The sequence below is a fragment of the Salvia splendens genome, chromosome 1, assembly GCF_004379255.2.
Source record: "Salvia splendens isolate huo1 chromosome 1, SspV2, whole genome shotgun sequence".
NCBI lineage: Eukaryota > Viridiplantae > Streptophyta > Magnoliopsida > Lamiales > Lamiaceae > Salvia > Salvia splendens.
In genome coordinates this window covers 35,395,757-35,412,984 of record NC_056032.1, presented here as the reverse complement: position 1 = coordinate 35,412,984, position 17,228 = coordinate 35,395,757, and the positions used below count along the sequence as shown (strand labels likewise).

The following is a 17,228-nucleotide window of genomic DNA, read 5'->3' as shown; positions in this document are numbered from 1 at the left end:
TGTCGTGTTTTGTTTTATTCTATGGAACCTATCTGATAAGGCTAATTTCATGCATAGGTCTAGGGGATAAATCCGTGAATTTGCTGGGTCTAACACGTGTTTTAAGCCAGGTGTATAGAAGAAATTCGCCAGGTCCAGGAAAAGAAGGAGGCAATCACACGCCCGAGGAAATTGGCGAATAAGTGAACATGGTGAAAGAAATTGCAAGACGGAGTAAATCTCAGAACTGAAGGGTAGAATGGAGATTTCTACGAAGGTTCTAGAAGATTATGTCCGTGTCTATAAAAGGAAGGATGCATGCATTCTGGAGGGACCTTCTCGGTGGAGGCCTCACTAACAGTCTGCAGCTAGTTCACTTTTCTATACACTTGGGTTCTTAGAGAAAAATTCAGGGGTTTCGCACTTGGGTTCACCTTTAGCTTTCATACATTTGTTGTTGGGTTGTAACACCGTCCTGTTGAGGGCGAAGAAATAAGCTCCACTTTACTGCTTTCGTATTTCGTATTTCACCGAGCTTCGCTGTTCGAAGCTCGGCCTTCCGATTTTGCCGAATATTTATGTATTTAATGCAAGTTTCATTTTCTATTATGACGTTGGTGTTGATTTCTGATTTGGTTGTCGAGATTTTCTGGTGTTTGCGTTAGTTTGCCTGTGTTGGATGCGTTTCGCAATTGTTTTCTGAACTTATGCAGGTTAATGGTTGAATCTGGGTGATCGAAGTTTGCTGGTGGTTGAATCGGAGATTTAAGTTTGGTGTTGTTGCTAAGTTGTGTGCGATTGCTGGAAATTGGAGTTGATCGGAGTAGATCTGTTAGATCGGAAGTTATGGAGTGGAATCTAGTTGTTGTTGGTTTCGGATTGCTTGGATCCGAAGTGGATTAAGCATTCGACGTGAGATCTGAGCAGAGTTGGTTTATTTTGATGCCTAGTCTTCGAGTTTTCATTTCGCTTCGTCTAGTATATGTAGATCTGCGTTATTTTCAGTTTGTCGTAAGTTTCCGACGACCAAACTTTTACATTCTGTTCGAATCTGGGTAAGTGCTCTGTTTACTTCATCTTCGTGTTTAAATCCGTTGAAGAAAAGCATGCCGTAGTTAGTTATTTTCTCAGTCAGTTATTTGCAGCTTTTCTGCCGTACTTGCTATTTCTGGGTCATGGTCCCCACTGTTGGTTGATCTCTGTCTAGCTAAATTAGGTAGTCGTTTACACGGTCTAGGAAGTGAATTTAATATACCGAAGTCTTGATGATGATTGATCTCAGCATGTTTACAGCTTTCTAGGTCTAACGTTTATATTTCCTGCCTAGGTCTAGTAGTAGTTATACCTCAACCCTGTTTGCGTGGCAGCAGCTGCTTAGTCAAGAGTCTCTAAATGCTTTCTTACGTATCCATCTTTGTGGGATCGACCCCTGCTTCTCTATACTAATTTATAGTATTCGGGTTGAGGGATCTTTGAAGGGGAGTTTGTGTGTACAACGACAGAGTATTCCTTGTTACATTGAGTTCCTAGACGAAGTGATCTAGTGGATTCATAGGACTTGGTGTCTCGACCTAGCATCGCATTTTCACAACAAACGAAAACACTTAACAAACTCTGCGACACTTCACTATCTGATGTGGCTTATGCCATCAATGGATAATCGAATTCGGGTCTGACTAGGGAGTGAGTCCCTACTCAGGCTAGTGTACACCAATGGGGATCGTGAGCCGTCTTTTGGGTCGGCCGGTCTAGTGACTTGGAATGTGGCCACATTCCTTGTCATCAATGGATCAGATATGGTAGACATCTATGAGAAAATGACTGATCAGTCGAATTTTACAATGGAAATGATTTTAGTGTCTCGGGCATTTTCAAAGTTAAAACCCGAGGTCACTCAATGGTGGCATTATAAATACTTTTTATAAAATGTTTTCTGCATGAGTCCATTGAGTGCATCAAGCACTCAGCCCTGCATTTTCTTTTTAAAAATGTGCAGGTTGAGCGTGCCGGGTGCGGTGGGTGTTGAGCAAGACCGTTGAGGAAATTTAAGTGTTTAGAATGTGTCATGTCTTCACACGTGGCATATTCATTCTCTCAAATGCTTCCGCTAAGTAGTTGTCCTTCTTTTGAGTTCTTGTATCGCTGAGATAATATTCATTTTTGAGTTCTTGATTGTTGAGATACTCTGATTTTATTCGAGCTATGGTCGAGTTGTGTTGTTTTCCCCTTTCTTCCCCGTTTCTTTAATCATCCCCTAGTCACGATCAACCGTGTTTCTATCCTCAGAAAATACGGGCGTGACAATAACGATCTTGACATGGAATATTCGCTCATGCTGAGAATGAGCGACTCACTGATTGCTACGTGCCTTTCTTCTAGAATGACGACGCTTTTGAGTAACAGATTCATGACTCAGCTCCGTCCTTGCGTCTCATAAGCTAGCACGTGTCCTCTTCTAGAACGTCGTCCTTGATAACAGAATGGTGCGCCATATCCAGCTCATTTCCTCACGTGTTCTTCTTCTAGAAGCCAGCGGTCCCCGCCTAACTGCTTGACCACTCCCCCTTGATCAACTCCCCCGATTCTTGGCCTTTTATCGCCTTTTGTACTTGCTTGATCAGTTCGGCCTTGCTGCCTTGGTCTAGTGGCATTTCTGCACATTTAACACTTGTTTTGCGCGATAAACCGATCAAGTAGCATACATTTTACCCTTAAACCGATGCATGAAATGAGCCTTATCACATTGGTTAATTTTTTTATTTTATTAGAACATTTTATTTGCGATGTTGGTTCTAGATAGGGTTGTTAGTGCAATCCATACCTCGCGTGGTGGTCTGAATAACATGATTAATTTAGAGGGGAGAGTTTTGAAATTTATAGTCCGATAAGATGATAATCCGATTAGCCCGCAACCCAAGTAGAGCTAACCCAGATACCGATGAGCTAGCCCAGTGGGTTGTAAAGGTACAATTATTGTCTATTGTTATGCCTGTTTGACACCTAATTCAACAATTCATTGATGTTTTCTACAATATACTCCTCTGTTCTATAGTAGTGAAGACTTTTCTTTTCGGCATGGAGATTTAGAAAAAATTGTGTTAGGTGGGTTAAGTAAAGGAAGAGAGAATGAAGAGAGAATAAAGTAAGAGAGAGTAAAGTAAGTGAGAAGAAATGTGTTGACTTTTACTAAAACGAGAAATGACTCCACTACTATGAAACGTATCAAAATGACAAAATGACTCTACTACTATGGAACAAAGGGAGTAATTATTTAACAAAAAAAGATCTTTAATTTATATTTAATATTTTTTATTTTAATTATTACTCTATTATTATAATAAATAAATAAATTAGAATATTCAATTATACTATTTAATTTTAAACCACACTTTAATATTTTTGAAGTATGTTAATTTTTTATTTTATTTATACAATTTCTAATTTAGTCTTTAATCATATAAGTGTAAGTAGATATCCCAATATTATTATAATTAAATATTTTACATCTTATTAATATGACTAATTTTCATCATTATTTATGTATTGGATTGATCATAGTTAATTTTATCAATACCAACCCAATTAGCCTGTTGGGCTAGTGCAAAACCAACATCTTTAGGGTTTGGGTTGAATATTTATAATCATATACTTCTTTCGCCCACAAAAAATAGTCTCATTTGTGGACGACACGAGTTTTAATGAGGTAAGTAGGTAATTTACAAGAGAGTGGAGAAAAAGTGGGTAAAGTTTGAGGGATAAACTTTCCATTTTTAGAAATTGGACTAATTTTTTCTACATCCCAAAAATGGGAAATGAGACTATTTTTTGTGGACAGGGAGAGTATAATTCAACCTGATTAACTAGCACCCTATTAACCCGAAATCCAAATAGGGTTGGCCCAAAACACTTTGGGCTCACCTGATTGGCATTTCTAGTTCTAGATCAATTTTATATTCTCTCTGTCTCTGAAAAGTATAAACATTTGGTTCGACACAGATTTTAATGTATAATTGGTAAGATAAGATAGATATAAGTATAGTGTAAATAGTGTTAGTGAAAAGTGTGATCCACATCATTAGTATTGTAGTGTAATGGTCTAAGTTGTAAATAAAATGAGGTATGAGAGTAATGTTTTGTTTAACTATTCCAAAATTATAAAGTTCATACTTTTCAGAGACAGACTAATAAGGAAATACTCCCTCCGTTCCTTGTTAATAGAGGCGTTTCTTTTCGGTACGGAGTTTAAGAATAGTGTGTTAAGTGGTTGGTGAATAAAGTAAGAGAGAATAAAGTAAGAGAGATGTAGAGAGAATAAAGTAAGAGAGGGGGTTACTTTTTACTAAATATAGAAATGACTCAATTAACTTGGAACTTCCAAAAATGGTAAAATGACTCTATTAACATGGAACGGAGGGAGTAGTTAATACTTTTCAGAGACGGGGAGTATAAACTGATGTTGATCGAAGAGTTCCACAAAAATTAGGCTAGTATTTGAGTTCGAGGTTTGACTATTTGGCGTGTGTTATAACCTAATGGTAGAGTGATTAACATATGGGATCAAAAATTTTGGATAGAGCCCAACGCGATCTTTAAAATATTATTTATTCTTTCATAAAAAAAGTTTATACTCTAGAAAGATTTTAGTAAAAGAGTTCCAGATAAAAGTTTAATTAGTGACAGTAGGTAAGATGAGTAATTGGAAATTTGTGGGTTCAAATCCCACTCTCAACAATTATTTATGTTGCCCGCACGGGCGGGCAACGGAGGGACCCTTCTTGCTGCAACTAATTGGAAAGCTAAAGCAGCGGCATTCAATCATATTAAATGGTCTTAATTAACTATGTCTACCTCAAAGAATTAAACCTAGACAAAAAAAAAACCTATATTTATTCATTATGCTTTTTTAGTAACGGTTGCGAACTACCCACGTCTTAACGTGATTAAACTATCGAATCTAAAATATTTAATCAAACAAAATTTCAAGATGTTGCAATTATCAACAGATTTTGACATGTAACCAATTTGTTTACCTCACTATTAACAAAAAAATATCTAGTCTCAACAAGGGTGGATGCGTTCAGTTAGGTCAATATTAGATCATTACTAATTTTTTTGTTCAACAATACAAATGCAGTGTTGGGAATTTTGATTGAATTTTGGGAGTGATAGTAGTATTTATTTTGGGGATCGAGGGTGGGTGGGGGTAGCAGGTGGGGTTGGTGGATTTTGTGGAGGTTGTAATCTTAATTTTAATGTGAACATGCTACCAAACAAACCACAATTGAAGAAATTTGAATCATAGAAACGACGTGATGTTAAAAAACAAAATAAAAAAAATAAACAGCGTGATGTTGAAGCTCATTCTCACGTGAATCCTCCCTTGGGGTTCGGTGCTTTGTGCAAACATTAGTAGTACCAAATTGACTTGTCTTTCTTTTTTCATTTTAATTTCTTTTACCAGTGTGTAATAAAAAGTGAATTTAGAGTTTCAAACTACTTAAAAGTGTTCTCTGTTATCCAATGTCTCATTGAGCTGAAAAAATGATGTTGTTGAAAAGTGATTTAAAAAATATTCGCAAGTTGACAATAAAAAGTTAAAAACTTTAGAATAAGCAGCACATAGAGAGTTGCAAACGTGGGAATCTCATTCAAATTTTACACATAGGTGGTGACTCCCCAGCAAACACAAATTATCAAAAAAAAGAGCAAATTTAACCACAGAAAACAAATCCAAAAAATATAATATGGGCGAAAGCAAAAGAAAAAAAACAAACTAGCAGATAGGCAGAGGTTCACGATTCCAACCTTGAAGGCACTCCAACAACGGATCAATAATGAGGCCATTGCTCAATGCCGTGAACACCTTGTCGCATTCCTCCCCCGGCGACACCACCTTCTCCCCGGTCAAGAACTCCGCCCCGAGCTCTCCCCTTATGAACTTGTACAACGGGTATGACCTGCACTCCACGATCCTGTTGGCCACAGCCGGACTCCCGCTCTCCAGGGCGATCCTCGCGCTCTCCACCTCCTTAGGCAGCAAGGCCTTGAGCTCCTCCTCGAACGCCTCGATCTTGTGGAAGATCGAGGTGCTCGTGTTCTTCTCCAGCTCCCCGTTCTTGAGGGCGTGATCGACCAGCACCTGCCTCAGCTTCTGCATCAACGGGTACGTGGCGCTGCAGGGGTCATCCACGTATGCAAACACGTACTCGCGGTCGACCACCTGGATCAAGTCCTTCTCGCAGAATCTGGATGGGTGGAGCTCCCCGTTGACGCCCATTGTTAGCGTTCTTTTAGCTACTTGGCTCACTGTGTTCTTCACCGCGTGCTTCAGATTCTCCTCCAAATGCCTCAGATCAACGGCTTGGCATAACGCAACGAGGTAGGTGGATGACATGAGCTTGAGAATGTCGAGAGCTTCAACTGTTTTACGTGAAGAGATCAATCCTAGTGAGTTCACATCCTGATTGTGCTGCTCGGCGCTCTGGACGTGGTTGGTGACGGGATTGGCGAGAAACTGGAGCTCGGAGCAGTAGGAGGCCATGGCGATTTCGGAGCCCTTGAAGCCGTAGTCGAGGCTCGGGTTGCGGCCGCCGGAGAGGTTGGACGGCAATCCGTTGTTGTAGAAGTCGTTGACGAGCTCAGAGAATTGAGCGAAGAGAAGCTTTCCTATGGAGGCGATGGCGAGCCTGGCGTTGTCCATGGAGACACCGATTGGGGTGCCTTGGAAGTTTCCGCCGTGGAGGGCCTTGTTTCTGGAAACATCGATCAAGGGGTTGTCGTTGACGGAGTTGATCTCCCTCTCGATCATCTTGGTGGCGGTGCGGATGACCTCAATCTGTGGGCCCAGCCACTGGGGCGAGGTTCGGAGGGCGTATCTGTCTTGCTTTGGCTTCTGGAGTGGGTCCTGCTCGTGCAGCTTCTGCGCGGCCTTCACGTAGCCGCTGCCGTCCAGGATGTGCTCCATGATGGCGGCGGCCTCGATCTGCCCCGGGTGGTGCTTCAGCTTGTGGGTCAGGTGGTCGGTGAACTCCGGCTTCCCGTTCATGACTTCGGCGAACACGGCGGACATGACCTCGGAGAGAAGAGCGAGGATGTTGGCGTCGAAGAGGGCGATGGATGCGAGCCCCGAGCCCACGGCGGTGCCGTTGACGAGGGCGAGGCCTTCCTTGGGCTGGAGCTCGAAGAAGCCGCCCTTGACGCCAGCGAGCTTGAAGGCTTCCTCGGCGTTGAGGGGCTCGCCGGTGGGGCCCACGGCTTTAGAGTTGGGGCGGCCGGTCAGGAGCCCGGCGATGTAGGAGAGGGGCACGAGATCGCCGGAGGCCGTGATGGTGCCGCGGAGGGGGAGGCACGGGGTGATGTTCTGGTTCAGGAATTTGGTGATGGCTTCAAGGATTTCGAATCGGATGCCAGAGTAGCCTTGGAGGAGGGTGTTGATCCGGACTAACATCGCCGCTCTCGTTGCCGTGTGCGGCAGCGTGTGGTTTGATTCCGTCCCGTTTCCGAATATTCCGGCGTTCAAGAACCTGTTGCCATTTTTTTAAAATCTCATCACATTCCGTTACCGTTACACCTAATTTCAACTTAACTGTGTTCAGTTTATAATTTCCCACCTAATTTTTTTTAATACTACTAATAATATTCTATCTTAGTAGTTACACGTGTAGAGTTTTCCTAAAAGACACACTATATTTATTGCACCCTCAATAAGAGTTTACCTAAAACAGCCAAACCGAGTGAATTAATTTGTTCTAAAAAATGAACTGAAACTGATAAGAAAACATGGAGTAATTTTTTGTCGGCCGCTTGGTACAAAATGACATGCAAATTCAGAAAAACTGAGGTACCTAATGAGCTCCTTCTGAAGAGCGCCGCCCTGCTTAGTCCTCCGGTGTGAGGTGGCACCGAAACCGGTGGTGACACCGTAGCTGTCGGTGCCTTTACCCATGCTCTCCATAACCCAATCACTGCTGGCCTTGACACCGGCCCTGGCCGACTCCGCCAGCTCCACCGCCACCGCATTATCCTTGGCCGCGATCGCCGCCACCTGCGAAATCGTGAGCGTCTCCCCGCCGAGCTTCACCAGCGGCTTCCTAAACTCCTCCACCATCCGCTTCACCTCATCAAGGTGGCTCCCCTTCAGCGAGTCCGCCGCAGCAGCCCAATTCAAGGGATCGCTCTGCTTCACGCAGAAACCATTCTCCGTCGCCATTCAATTGATATATAGGAGATTAAATAAAGGAAGGAGCAGAGATAGAGAGGTTTTTTGGCTAATTAAGTCGTGAGTTTGAAAGGGAGTTTTATAGGTATAGGCAGGTGCATTGGGGTTAAGTAAGTTATGTGGTTTTAAATAGAGAATGGTAGACCTGGAGGTGTGTGTGTGTGTGTGTGTGTGTGTTTAGATTTTGGTAGGTGAGCAATATGAGGGGGGTTTGTTGAGGATGGATCTCGACCGTTGATCGTATCTCATCAACGCTCCAGATTGAGGAGATGTGGGTGAGGACGATTTTCTAATCTGTCCGAAAGCTTGGGGGTTGGTGGCAAAATGGGAGTTGGTTACAACTAGTTTTCTTTCCAACCATTTTGCTCTCTCTACACCACTTAGCTAACCTCTATTTTTTCAATTTTGATAATAAATATTACTGATCAAGTGCGCCCATTATAAGTAATTAAATATAAATGTTTAGCCTAAAAAGGCTGACTTTATGAATTTTAATTTTTTTTGTGCACGTAGATAATATAAGTGGTGACGAGGTTTGGGCCTTGTAATGCCTATTAATCATGCATTAACGATTCTAGAATTGTAAACTAACATACTACTACATCTTTATTTTCATTATTAAAATTATTTCAGGGGTCAGTGCTCTCTTGGTCCACATTTTAACCTCCGGACCTAATGAGTATAAATGTTTAGCCAAAAAAAAGCCTGACTTTTTAAATTTTAATAGTAATATTTTTCAGACGTCAATAATGAGTAATAACGAGGCTAAAAAAATGCCTGACTTTTTAAATTTTAATAGTAATATTTTTCAGACGTCAATAATGAGTAATAACGAGGCTTATGCACGTCAATAATGAGTAATAACGAGGCTAAAAAAAAGCCTGACTTTTTAAATTTTAATAGTAATATTTTTCAGACGTCAATAATGAGTAATAACGAGGCTTATGCATTTTTATTAATCTGAAATTTCAGATTTTTTTGAATTAAAAAATAAAAAAAATGATAAATCAACATCCAATCAGAGCACGCCACGTTGGCTGCTCGTGCTCTTGCCGTTGGCACGGCGGTGCTCTTAGCTAAGAGTAGGGTCGTGGCGTCGGAGAGAGCACAACGGCGAGCATGGTGTTGGCCGCGCTGTCAGCACGAAGCCTGATCTTAGCTAAGAACACCGATGCACATGCTCTAATGTGCATGATTAACATTTAAGACGAGCTAAATCTAAGCTTTAAAAATATGTAAAATCTGTATTTATTGTTTATACGATTAAAACCTGATATTATAAGATTAAACACTTGATTTACATGATTTAACCTGATTTACACCGTCTAACTAATAAAACTAAAGTACTAGTACTATTTTTTTAAAAAAGAATAAAAATAATGATAATAATTATATATTTTTTTAATGTGTTATCTAAACTCAATTCAAACTCAATCTGAAAGTATGAGATTCTTTAGGGGCCAATTCGATAAGGAGCCAGACTCAATAGAACTTGACTAAGTCCATAATATGTTGTGCGTGTTTATATCGAATTTCGTGTCAGTTGAAAATTATCAACCCTAAAATATCGAGAGTACTACACGACAAGCTATTTATTGTCACATAAGTTTCTCTTTGGATTTTAATTATGATTCGGAAACTTATATTTCTGGCCGATGTTTAGAGGCTATATAATCAGTTTTGGATTCCAATTAGTTAATTTACTGTATTTATTATATGTATGGGCGTTATACATAGAGTATATTTTTCTGAATCTTTAATAGTAGTACTATATAATTAGTGGATAAGTACAATTTAGTTGCTAAGATAAAGTGTAATTTAGTGTGTGTGCGCGAACAGTAATTTTTAAAGTTAATACTTGTACGAACAGAACAGTTAAATAAACACGTGAGCAACGAAAGTAAGGAACCTCTTTCACATAGATTGGAACTAATTTGTTGTGACTGAATTCGGATTATTCAAACAGCACAACAAATTAACGTTTCTGCGTATTTTGGTAGATGCATATGAGTTTTGAACCAATAATAATACACCTCGTTACTTTCAAACAATAATTGTGATTACTCATCTCAACAAAACACAAAAGTACATTTAGCAAACGTTAATGATGATTTACAGATTTTCGTCCCAAAATCATACGTGTAAATCCAATAGTTACAAACTTAAACTATATGCACTCATTATATTTAGGGCATCAGCAGTGGGGCGCCCTATGGCGCGCCACGTCATCAGTTTTATCCTCCTACCTCCCCACCTGCAGTGGGGCGCCTTAAGGCGCGCCCTATAGCGCGCCACATCATCATTTTTTTAATATTTACAAAATCCATACAAATTTAAAAAAACTAATAAATTAAAATACGAATTTCAAAAACTTCATTTCATTTAATAAAAATTAATACATTACAATGCGAATTAAAAAAAACGCAAACTCAGCGATGGCGGTTACGAGCCCACACTTCTTCAATCATGTCGCTCATGAGCTGCGCATGATCCTGTTGGTTGCGCATTGAGGCCTGTCTAGATAGAACCTCATTGAAGCCTAAAGGTAACCCTCTATCGGGTGTCTCGGTCGACGTGCCGGACGAGCTAGATGCACGGTCATCTTCATTCCAATCGGTGATGCTTCCGCCTTCATTCTCGACTATCATGTTGTGCATGATTATGCACGCATATATGACATCGACGATGACTTCCTTGTACCAGGAACGAGCCGGCCCTTTCACAATTGCCCACCGTGATTGGAGGACACCAAATGCCCGCTCGACATCCTTCCACGCTGACTCCTGCTTTTGCGCAAATAGAACACTCTTCTCACCAATTGGGCAGCTGATCGTCTTTAGGAAAACTGGCCACCGGGGGTAGATGCCATCGGCCAAGTAGTACCACATATGGCGGTGAACTCGATGGCCGGGCCGTTGCCGTTACATTGCTCGGTGAAGAGGGTGGACGAGTTGAGGACGTTAATGTCGTTGTTCGACCTGGCTAAACCCCGATGGTTACTTGTGAATGGCATGATAAATTACTTTTATTGCAAATGTTTTCGGCATTAGCCCCTGGGTATTCTTAAAATACTCAGCCCTGCACGTGTTTTCCCTATGTGCAGGTTGAGCGGCGACGAGGATGTGGTGGTGTTGAGCAAATGAAATTTAAAGATAATATTGATGTATTTGAACCTTGAGTGTCGTTGTGTCGTCACACATGACGTCACTCTTTCTCTTGGTCGTTTCCGCTGTGACGTGTCGTTTAAATTATGATTTATTTGGGCCGACAACTTTAATTGTTAGGGTAATGGATATTCTGAATTTCTCGTTGGATAATATTAAACTCTTGCTTATTTATTTGGATATTAATTGTTAGTCCAACTTGTGTTGAAACCCTAATTCTTTACGTCTTTCTATTTAATTCTTTTAATCACGATCGCCCATATTTATTAACCCTAAGGGGCGGTCGTGACAACTATCCCCCGACAAAAGCGCTTCAGACACTCGCGGCCTGTAGAATCCCCGCAGTGGAGGTACTCGTCAAAAAGGTCCGCCGTAGTGCCGTATGCCAACTGACGAATAGCATTCGTGCACTTTTGCAATGGTGTAAGGCCGGGTTTGCCGATGTCGTCCTCCCGAAACGTGAAGTATTCATCACGTGAAGACAATGTCCGAACAATGCTGAGAAAAAGGTACCGCGACATTCTAAACCGGCGGCGGAAAACAGTCGGGCCCCATCGTGGTTGATCGGCAAAATAGTCTTCAACCAGACGTCTGTGAGCTTCCGGGTGGTCGCGTCGGACATACGTCCTATGTCGAATAGGCCTATGGACTTGCTCAGCCGCCGCTGCCGCCGCCTCCTCCTCGCGCTGCATTGCCGCATAGCATGCCGTCATGGCCTCTTCAACGGCTGCATCTAATGCTTCTGACGTCGAACTACCGGACTCAGACGAACTAGAACTATTGGTGTCGTCGCCGAGATTCATTTTGGTTGAATGTTGAGAGAGAATATGTAAAGAGATAGTCGATATGTTCGTATGTACAAATGAATGAGAAATGAGATTTAAATAGAAAATAAAAAACGCATGTCATCGTCCGCGACCATCGTCCGCGTAGCCCACAGTGGGGGCAGACGATGGCACGCCCGATGTAAAATTTACTCTTCACTTAATCTCGAATTATACTGTAATAGATGTAAAATTTGGTAAAATTGATGAATTTAACATATTTATCAATTCTAATTATCATATTAGTATTTAAAAAAAAATTTCTAGAAACATACGGTAATATCTAACTAATATAAAAACATAAATCATGATTCATTCCTATTAGCTGATAAGGTGCTTAGAATTAATAAGTATTTTAATTTATCAATTTAACTAAATTTACAATATTTTTGAATTAAATGAAAATAATATTATTTCAATATAAAATAAACATATTACATATTAATGAAAAGAAAAATAGAAAATTTGCACCAGTTGATGCGTTTTAATTAATTTATCAAAATTAATAATCAAATTAGTTAACTTAATTAACTATCTTTATTAATGCTACAGATTTAATGAGAAGTTGAAGAAATAGTATAAACAAGAGTAGAGAGATGACTAACAGAGAAATATTTTCCTGACCATAAGAAATTTGATAAATTCGAACAAAAATATGAAAGAATTTTGAAAAGAAAAAAAAACGTGCAGAACAAAGCTCCCCACAAAAATATGAAAGAACTTAAAGCATCTCAAGTGGGAGGACATCCCATTAGGACATCCACTAGGATATCCCAAAAACACCTCTTGTCACGTCACTAGGACTTCCCATCCCATTGCCACGTCACTAGGACATCCCCTGCACAATCCGCCCTTCCCACTAGGACATCCCGCAATAAAAAAAATCATACATTTACAAATAAAACAATTTACATTTACGGAAATAAAATTTGACCGAGAATACGAACGGGAAAAATTAACAATTTCATCGGAAAAAACATACATGATTCGAAAAAAAAAATTTAAAAACGGGACGTCCGACCGGACATCCGACTGGACGCCACAATGGCGGACGTCCGCCCGCCCGTCGCGCCGACGTCCTCACGGGACGTCCGTATCCGACCCTAAACGCCATAATGGCGGACGTCCCGGTCGCCCGTCGTGACGTCCGACCGGATGTCCGACCGGACGTCCGCCATTGGAGATGCTCTTAGTTAAATCTTCTCTCTCTTCGCTCAAATATCTCAGCTTCTTCCACAAGATATCAACCATAGATCCAAACCCCAAGAACTTCCATATCCTCTTCTAAGTCATGACCAAGCTCCCCACCTCAAGCGTACCAGAAACTGGACACAATTTGAAAGAGAGAAGTCAGATTGTAATGGATAAAAAGGGAAAGACAGCGTAACTAAGTGTTAAAAGAGAGAAAAAATATTAATAACATAAAATACTCGAAATAGTAAAAAAGCAATAAGCCGAGATGATATTGTAGTTCCACGTAGATGCTTGAGAGAATATTTTTTGAGTATAAATATTTGTAACAATTGAACGAGAAAATCTAAATACCAATTTTGTAGTTCACTTAATTAAAAATGAATACAAATACTACGGCCGAGCAATGCTAGTACTATATCAATAATGATTTTTACTAAATATATGCATCAAAAATCCAGTCATAATATCAAATCTGACTGACGAGTTTTATGTCATTATGTGGACTCTCACACTAAATGCATATGCAATTTGCATTCAAAAGTAGAAATTTATTTAATGCACTTGAGATAATGGCTATGGAATATAGATCAGCCACGTCATAAAAAATAGTATAGCGCAAAACTAAAAGGGTGACGCGTGGAGAAACAAAATGAGGTAGTACTACTTGTTTAGAGCATCTCCAGTAAGACTGGACGTCAAATAGCCCTCATATAGCCTTCACACTGCCACATCATCAGCACTACAATTCTCCTGCCATATCAGCTTGCCACATCAACTGGACATCAAATAGCCCTCACATAGCCTTCACACTACCTATCCACGTCACTAATAACAATTATATAATTTAATTTACACTCGTATCAACATACGGAATTTAATTTACGAGACAAATACGGAAAATTCGAATAATAATATTAAAATTTCAAAAAGTACAATAATTTAAAAAAAATACATTTAAAAAAATTATATTTAAAAAAATTACATAAATTTACATAAAACTAACGCCTTGCAATCCTCTGCGCCCACAACTCTTCAACTAAATCCTTTTGGAGTCGAATATGAGCCTCCGTCTGACGCATGTCGGCATGTGCTTGGAGGAGGGCTTCTTCATCGTGAGGTACCCCATCTCGTACGTTGGCGTGGCGACGCCGTGGCTTGGACCGGCCTCATTATCGTCGTTGGCCCAATCAGTCAGTTGTACACCTTCATCTTCGACAATCATGTTGTGCATAATAATACAGGCGTACATTATATCAGCAATGCAGTCGACATTCCACAAACGCGTTGGTCCCTTAACTGCAGCCCATCGAGCCTGAAGCACACCAAATGCGCGCTCCACGTCCTTTCGCGCCGACTCCTGCCGCATCGCAAAGTAGGCCTTCTTCGCATCTGATGCGCACCGGATCGTCTTCACAAAGACGGGCCACCTAGGGTATATCCCATCCGCCAAGTAGTAGCCCATATCATGCTGGTTGCCGTTGGCGACAAAACTGATGCCGGACCGACGCCCTGGCACTGCTCGTTGAAAAGGGGCGACGAGTTGAGGACGTTTAGGTCGTTGTTCGAACCGGCTATCTCAAAATACGCATGCCAAATCCACAACCGGTAATCAGCTACGGCCTCGAGGATCATCGTGGGATTTTTTCCCATGTAGCCGGTAGTGTAAAACCCCTTCCAGGCAGCGGGACAGTTCTTCCACTCCCAATGCATACAATCTATGCTGCCTAACATTCCCGGGAACCCATGCTGATCCCCGTGCATCCGCAGCAGATTCCGGCAATCTTCGGGGGTAGGCTTTCGGAGATACTGATCACCGAATACTTCGATCACGCCCTGACAGAAATACTTCATACATTCGATGGCAGTCGTCTCACCGATGTGGAGGTATTCGTCCCACATGTCTGCCGCGGTGCCGTAGGCCAACTGCCTGATTGCCGCAGTGCACTTTTGAATAGGGGTGTGGCCGGGTCTGCCAGCCGCATCGTGCCTGAAGCGGAAATACAGATATCGCTGCTCCAAAGCGTTAACAATACGCATAAACAAGTCCCGCCTCATCCTAAAACGACGCCTGAAATGGTTGGCGTTAAAACGCGGCTCCTCTGCGAAGTAATCTGTGAACAGGCGCTGATGTGCAGCTTCATGATCACGATCAACCACTTGTCGACGGTGGACAACTGGTCGTGGGCGAGGTGCCGCCGGCTGCATATAACTCTGCATCCATCGATCAACCTCACGGCTCATATAGGCATCTAGCTCTTCGTTCATCATACGCTCGTACTCATCCGCATCCCCACCACTACCACCGGCATTACTCATTTCTTAAATTGATCTTGAACAGAAAGTAAGGTAGAGAGAGTACTCGTTAAAACAAGTGGTGCGAATGAAAATGACGTTCAAAGCGCGTATATATAGTGTTTTCAAAAGAAAAAAAAAATAAAAAATAAAATCTGACGCCGGTTTGACGCCGATCCGGGACCCACAATGGCGCCGTGAGGATCGGCGTCGGAACCGGCGTCATCGCGCGAATCGGCATGGCCACGCCGATTTTGACGCCGATTTCGCCGACGCAGGTTCCAATAGTTCGGCGTCAGAACCGGCGTCGGCGAAAAATCGGCGTCGCGATTTTGACGCCGTTAGTGGAGATGCTCTTATGTTTCGTGTTTAGAAATGGAGACAATTCATATAAAAAAATGAGGCATCATGATCGTACTGAAACTGGAAAACTGAACTTGAAAATTTAATGAGCCAGTTGTGCATCTAATTGAAAATATTAGCAACTCTGACCCATTTAACCGATATATTGAATCTAAGAGTTTTAGAGCTATTTTAAGAAATACCACTAAAATATTTTTAAAAATTTTATTTTGTTAAAATAAAATAGATTATAGGTAAGTAGTTCATAATATATGACTATTGTTGGAGATATAGCTATAAAACACTAACTGGGCGTAATATAACCCGAGAGAAGATCGAAGAAAGAAAAAACAGAAACGAAAAATTACAATTGAAATTCGAAACTGTAAAGATGAACTTAGCCGAGTCGAGGAATGCCTCTTTCCGCAAGACGAGATACGCCCCGGTAGTGTTCTCGATTTTGGCGCGTCGTCCCCAAAGATAAAACGGCTACGTCTCGTTCGTTGCAACGCCGCAGTTGGAACGAGCTCCGGCGAACTGGAAGAGGAAGAGGGCAGGGCTTCGAAAAGACTATGCAGAGAGGAAGTATGCTTGTGATATGGATATTCAGTGTTTGAAATGCAGTGGAATGGCTAGCCTCTTTATAGGCCAAGCCACCATGCAGGGTCAACCAAGCCATGAAGGCTCATCATGGCGCATTCGTAACCGTCGGCGGTTACAAGCTTGTGGCAGGAGTGTGCCTTTCTCGTGTGGAGCGTGTGGATTTCTCACGTGGCAGCTTTGACTGTGCCACGCTTGACGATGTGTCAAGCCACTGGCATTGCTGACTCAGCGTGGTCTAAAAAGATTACTACGGGTCCAGACCCGAGCCCAAAGACCACCCAAAGAGCAATTGCCAAGATCCAAGTCCAAGTCCAAGTCCAAGATCGAGACCGAAGCCCGAGGCCCGCGACCACGGGCGGGCGGCGGCGGCGGCGCGCTTGTGGGCTCTTTCACCCATCTTGGTCCACTATAATTATTAAGTAACATAAAGTCAATTAATTTAAGCACATTAAAAGATGTGTCACTTCTCCTATGTGGGATAATTAACACTAGTTAATTATTCTCTAAGCTCAAACTCTAAGCTTTAATCAAAAGCTAATTATGTCCAACTTTAATCCACTATTTCTTACTCACCGGAAATCGGATTTGAGAAAGTAAATATACTACATTTAT

General features: G+C 41.5%; 1 protein-coding gene across 1 annotated transcript; it reads right to left on the bottom strand.

Annotated features, from left to right (window-relative positions):
- Positions 1–5,606: 5,606 nt before the first annotated feature.
- On the bottom strand, positions 5,607–8,307 carry LOC121748279 (phenylalanine ammonia-lyase-like). The gene is made up of 2 exons (XM_042142526.1): positions 7,824–8,307; positions 5,607–7,502 (listed from the first exon to the last, which is right to left on the bottom strand). The coding sequence occupies exons 1-2, from the start codon at positions 8,186–8,188 to the stop codon at positions 5,753–5,755; spliced, it is 2,115 nt and encodes a 704-aa protein (XP_041998460.1). The 5' UTR covers positions 8,189–8,307; the 3' UTR covers positions 5,607–5,752.
- Positions 8,308–17,228: the final 8,921 nt, after the last annotated feature.

What these genes read in the sequence shown, in the direction of transcription:
- LOC121748279 (XM_042142526.1), bottom strand. Translation starts at nt 8,188, where the DNA reads ATGGCGACGGAGAATGGTTTCTGCGTGAAGCAGAGCGATCCCTTGAAT. An exon ending in CTTCAGAAGGAGCTCATTAG is followed by an intron (nt 7,503 to 7,823) that starts GTACCTCAGTTT and finishes AAATGGCAACAG; the next exon opens with GTTCTTGAACGCCGGAATAT.